The 6,158-nt window shown below is 34.9% G+C and overlaps 1 protein-coding gene across 3 annotated transcripts; it reads left to right on the top strand.

The window, feature by feature from the left end:
- The first annotated feature begins 571 nt into the window (after positions 1-571).
- Positions 572-4,808, top strand: LOC141717423 (uncharacterized). 3 transcript variants are annotated; one of them, XM_074519476.1, is made up of 6 exons: positions 662-728; positions 1,153-1,326; positions 1,410-2,001; positions 2,507-2,620; positions 2,715-3,154; positions 4,316-4,808. In XM_074519476.1, exons 3-6 carry the CDS (start codon positions 1,423-1,425, stop codon positions 4,539-4,541), a joined length of 1,359 nt encoding a protein of 452 aa, XP_074375577.1. In that variant the 5' UTR covers positions 662-728; positions 1,153-1,326; positions 1,410-1,422; the 3' UTR covers positions 4,542-4,808. The 3 variants fall into 3 exon arrangements, with proteins under 3 accessions (XP_074375575.1, XP_074375577.1, XP_074375576.1); XM_074519475.1 differs by lacking the exon at positions 662-728 and adding an exon at positions 777-1,042; XM_074519474.1 differs by lacking the exon at positions 1,153-1,326 and having other exon boundaries at positions 572-728.
- The last annotated feature ends 1,350 nt before the right edge of the window (positions 4,809-6,158 follow it).

Genomic DNA, 6,158 nt, shown 5'->3' on the forward strand with positions numbered 1-6,158 from the left:
ATCAATTTCCCCCCTTTGTATTCAATTATAGGAAAGTGTACCAAATCACGGCGATGATGCACAAATACACTGACAAATAATTCCATACTATTTCATGAAAGTAACACATATATTAAATATAAGGCAGGATTAAACGACATATCGGATAACAACTTATATGAATTATAAGAATCAAATCCTAAACTAACAAACACATAAACCTCCATATATTACATAAAACTAATTTTAATACGCAAAGATGAGAGTACGCACATGTTAACATACAAGAATCCCTGAAGTCGCACAAGAATCTCACATGTTCGAATGCGCCGCAGATTGCTTTAGGGTTTTTATCCCCAAATGGCGATTGAGTTCTAATATTTATTTTTTGTTTTATAATATTTTTTAATATAATCTCGTGTACTACACCTGTCATGCCACGTCTACCTCCATGTCAGCACCGTTACGTTTTCCGTTTGGTCAATTTGTCAAACTAACGTCCCGATCATTATCTATTAATATAGTGGTGCATTTGAGATCCCGTTCAGATGAATTATTTGATATATGGAGTTCACTTCGGTCATCAAAATCAAATTACAGCAAGTTACAAACTTACTGTGGCCATTTAAAAGTTAAAAAAATTGATTATTACCGGCCCATATATTACATCTTCAAACAAAACAATTGGGGCATAAACATAAACATTAAACAACAAGAAGATCAGTTAACCAAGGTTTAACTTACAACTGGTACAAAAATCTCTTCCATCTCATTCTATTATTACATCCTCAATTTAAATCAAGTTCATATCTTTATGTTTTACACTTTTACTACATCCTTAATTATGTCTAATTGTATATTCATTGATCGTGAATTGGATTCAATTGTTTGATTTGTTTACATATCTTTATAGTGTTTTGTTTGTTTTTAATTGTGTTTGAATTATAGGTTTATGTAGTTCTGTAATGAACCGAGTTTGAGAAGAATTGTGAACTTAAAGTTTAAGTTCTGTAATGATCAGTGCAAAACTCGATTTTTCTGGAATTGATTATGTTGTTAATTGGTTAGTTTTGGATTCTTAAGAACACGATAGGAACTTGTTTTTGCTTGAAAGAATTGTGTTTTGCGGTCTTTATTTAACTTTAATGTAAATTTTGGATTTTTTTTTATTAGGGCGGGTGTAATTATTGGGAAGAATAAAGAAAAGAAAGGAAGGAAATAATATGCGGGAATGTCAATGTGATGCAATTCATATAGTTCTCGGAAAAGAAGATAAAGAAGTTGCAAATTGATTAAACCAAACATGATCAGTGTTTAATTGATTAGTTTTAGCTTCTTAAGAAAATGGTAGGAACTTGTTTTTGTTTGAAGGAATTGTGGTTTGCGGTCTTTTTTTTAACGTTAATGTAAATTTTGGATTTTTTTACTAGGGAGGGTGTAACTATGGGGAAGAATAAAGAAAAGAAAGGAAAGAAAAGTATGCGGGAATGTGATGCGATTCACATAGTTCCTGAAAAGAAGATAAAGAAGTTGCAAACTGATACGATGAAGACATTGCAAACTGATCCGATGAAGAAATTGCAAACTGATCCAATGACTAAGGCTAGTAATGCTCCTATCGCACATGTTCCACCTGCCAAGTCTTTATATACTTCGATGACTAAGGCTAGTAATGCTCCTATCGCACATGCTCCACCTGCCGAGTCTGTATATCCATCTACTTCTGCTCCTCCGAGTAAAGATAATATAAAGGTGGAAGTTGGAAAGGATGAAAAGGGTGTGGATGGGGGTTATGCTGGTTTTATATTTATGTGTAATAGCAAGACCAAACCAGAGTGTTACCAGTATGGTGTTTTTGGTCTTCCTGCGGGAAATAAAGGAGTTGTAGAGAAGATTAAGCCGGGGGCGAAACTTTTCTTGTTTGATTTTCAACTTAAGCTTCTTTATGGTATTTATGAGGCTTCCACAGATGGGAGACTTAACTTGGAACCGGCGGCATTCGGAGGAAACTTTCCTGCACAGGTAATAATACTTCTGCTGTTGTGACATATCCCTGCTCGTTTTATGCTTCAATAATTCGAATACTTGTAGGTCATATTCCAAGGGCTTATGTAGTAAATTGGTCATGTTTCTCTGTTCTTTTGTTTTTCTTTAGATTTAGTAAACTTGTTTCTCTTTACTTCTTGAATTTTGCGAGTCAACAAGAAAGGATTATTATTTCTGACTCATAGTGTTTACTGAAATTTGTCTAGATAAAGGTTGGATTTTTATTACCATCAATAAATTAAAATTTTAGTTTATATTAGTAGTGAATCAATGACTGTTAGAGCCAAGTTGACTAAATATGACTACATATCAGATTATCCATCTTGTTAAGTTCCTTTGTACTGAAGAGGTTTATGTTGTACCCGGGTTACCTAATTGACCATGTATTACACTTCCAACTGCGTCTTTTGAGGTTAATGAAACAAATCTCCATACTTTTAAGTTTTAATGATAGTATTTCTTATTTTTATTTCCTTTACAGGTGAGGTTCAGAATTCATAAAGATTGTCTTCCCCTTCCCGAGAGTTCTTTTAGAAACGCTATAAAATGTAACTACCAGGGGTCCAAGTTCAAACCAGAACTCAACAGCCAGCAAGTAAGTCAAATTGTATTTCTTGTTACAACCTGATAGATGCGTTGATTATAATTCTGTATCCTTAACATGTATATTCTTTTCCAATAACTTTTAGGTAAGGAATTTATCATCACTGTATCGTCCATTTAATCCGGCGCCAGCTGAACATGTTCCATGTGTTGCTCCACAATACTCATCATATATGAATAGTCAAACATCGCCTCCAGTTGGGTTTTCTACCAATGAGGATCAGTATGTTTCTCCAAAACCCTGGTTGAGTATGAATAATTATTTAAGACCCTCCGCAGGACTCCTTGCTCATAAGGATCCTTATGTGGCACATGTTGCTTCACAACCATGGTTGACTTCGCCAATTGAACCCAGGGAACTAAGTTCCCAACATGGATTGTATGGAGCTTCAACAACCATAGATAACATCCATCTAGCTGCCCGCCATGAATATATGCAAGCTCCTTATGATCCATATCATTTACGAGAAAGTAGGAGACCATATGTGTTTGATGATCCTGCTGATTACCCTGGATCATTTCTCAGGTAATTATCTCCGGTCACATAGTTGGTTTTGGTTCAGTGCATATCTACCTGGTACTTGCGGATGTGCTAATTAATTATTATTAATATGTCAAACTTGCAATGTGTAATATAGCATTGTCAGTCATTCTTTCATGATTTATAGATTCAAAGATAAATGAATAACTTATATTTGGTTTAGAACTATGTTGCACGAGGACGCCTACCAGGTGCTGTACCCAAGTTTGGGGACGTCTCAGGGACGGGGACGTGACGGGGATGACTCGACTCGGGGGCGTCCCCAAAAATCTTAGGACGGCAGGCTTAAAAGGGGACGTTTTGGGGACCAAAAATGACTAAAATACCTGTCCCCAATCAAATAAAAAGTTAGAAACCCTAAATCTATAGACAGCCGCTACTTAATACGCACACAGACAACTTCTGTGTTTTATCCATGAATTCCAAACAATATGTTTTATCCATGAACACTGAACAATATGAAATGGAGATGAACAAGATGTGGGATGTTGGTGGAGATATATGTGATTCCCTAGAAGATGTTGGATTCTTAGAGTTTGTGGAGCTTAAACTTGATGAGCCTGATATGGAGAGTGAGTTGATATCTGATGATGTTAATAATTGAGAATGATACTGTCTTTTCTTGTCTAATCGAAATTGTCGTTTCATGTCCCGGTCCCCTTACCTGCATATGTTCCCTTACCCGTCTCCGTGTAACATAGGTTTGAAATATGCATTAAAGACATAATATGTCACGAGCGAGACCTTAAAATATATGGAAGGAATTCTTCAATTGAATCGGCTCCGTGCAACATAAATTTAAAATATGCCTCAACGACATAATATGTCACGAGCGAAACCGTATAATATATGGAAGGAATTCTTCGATTGTAACGGCTCGTGAGAGATCTTCTGATTGGAAAATTGCATCTTGTAAGCTACTGTATCTTGCTCATTCCTTTGAAAGATAAAAAAAAAATTATATTCTCAGCTGGAATGTGTTTATTGTTCGTGAATAGAGCAGGAAATGAGGAGGTGCAAACTACCTCCTCTGATTTATGATTACCTTCATTAATTCTATTTATGTATATATCAATTGGAGCTGACAATTTTTTTTAATTTTTTGTGACTAGAAGCTATAATATTTTCTGACACATGGTATAACAGGTACGAGAGACCGCCAACAATTACAGAGGATGAACATCTCCGATATCCCTCACAGAGGGAGAATGTTGGTGGACACTTTAATCCCTACACAATGTATGCGGGATCTGGTCACTCAGGTATACAATATTCACATGCCTCATCATCAAGGAGGACAGGTTCATCAGACAGGAATTTACCCATCTCATCCTACTATACATTTGAAGGTGCGGCAAGGATAAATCGCTAAATCCTACAAACCAAAAGACGTCTAAAGGTTTACCTTCTTGCTATAAGCACTTCTCATTGTGTGGGTTTCAGTTGCATTAGTGAACCCAAGTTTTAAATATTTCCTGAGTAGGATTGTAACTTGCATAGCTGTTAACAGAAACCTTGTAGTCATGTTCCATCGATTAGGCTTTGCTCAAGATGCGGGTCTATAGATTTTGTTCTGGAAGCTGTTTGACTATGTGTTTCTCATTTGTGTTGGCTGTGTCTGTCTAGTCACTTCCCCTTTCTTCTAGAAATTTAAAGTGGGTGTGTTGCATATTTAGGAAATTCTATTAAATATAGAAAAATATGCAACTTCAACGTCTTTTTTTTCCGAGTAATATGTAACTTAGACAATGTTGTTGATCACCAACGGTTGCATCACTTGTATAGTCATCGGAGGTACATTATTTTGTAAAGTCTTATGCAAACAGCATAAAATCTCTAGGCGGTTTTGTTATTTAGAAACAAATACAGACCATGATCAGCCGCAACAATTCCTACCTTACAAAACCATCAAGAAGTTTCAGGTTTTCTTTCAATCGAAAACACACGAGTAATGTCTCACTGTACGTTCATGGTTTAATATTCGAGCTAGAATGCCTTTGTGAGCCTTTGTCAGACATGCCTGTTAATGCAATCTGAAGCCTGAACTCACAGGAACACTATGTATGAAGATTACTCTGAATATACAGTGTAAACTGGACAAAGAACAATCTTTTATGAGTTAAAGCTCAAAGTGTCCTCCACACGAGTTACAAACACAAAAACCAAACAAGATTACAAAAGTGGCCTTTAATTCTTAAAACACATTCCCTCTCATTTCACATTTGTCTAATTCCTTTCAGAAGAGTTTATTAGATAACGTGCGTGTGTGGTTTGTATGGTCTGTATACAGTTTAATAAAATCAATTAATTTCTAGTGGCTGGTACGCGTAAATAAAAAAAAACAATGTAAAAATGTGAAATGAGGAAGCTAGTTCAAAGCTGTCCCCTGATTTCTTCTGTGAGCTTGTCACTGAAGCTATGCTTTCCAAGAACACGGCGCTCCCTCCGTCCCAAAATACAAGTTTATTCGACTTTTTACGTGTATTTTGAGATGAATAAAAAAAATAACTTTACACATTATTTTTTCAAATTTTCTTTTTCTGAATAAAAGTATATATATATATATATATTAAATTTTAATTCAAGAAAAGAAATTTTAGAAAAAAATATTTGGAGTTATAATTTTTATATAATTTAAAGTACGCGTAAAAAGTCAAACTTACTTATATATTGGGGACGGAAAAGTAATATTTAGAAGTTATAAACTGTGACAAAATAATCCCCCCGTGTTAAAAAGCAATTTCTGTTACTATTAAATTATAAACCGTGACATATTCATTCCATTTTTCTTCCAGTTTTTACACGCTTTGTCAGGTTTATTTAGGTTAATATTTCGACACGAATATAAATTAATGTTATTTAATTACTTAGTATGCTTGACTTGCTATTTCAAAGACAATGTATGACAATCTTTTTGGACATCATCTCTTTGACAAAAATATTTGACTTCCAAATTATATTCTTACCTACCTTGCCTAAATAATGCTTC

This window comes from Apium graveolens, chromosome 4, assembly GCF_009905375.1.
Source record: "Apium graveolens cultivar Ventura chromosome 4, ASM990537v1, whole genome shotgun sequence".
In the NCBI taxonomy this organism is placed as follows: domain Eukaryota; kingdom Viridiplantae; phylum Streptophyta; class Magnoliopsida; order Apiales; family Apiaceae; genus Apium; species Apium graveolens.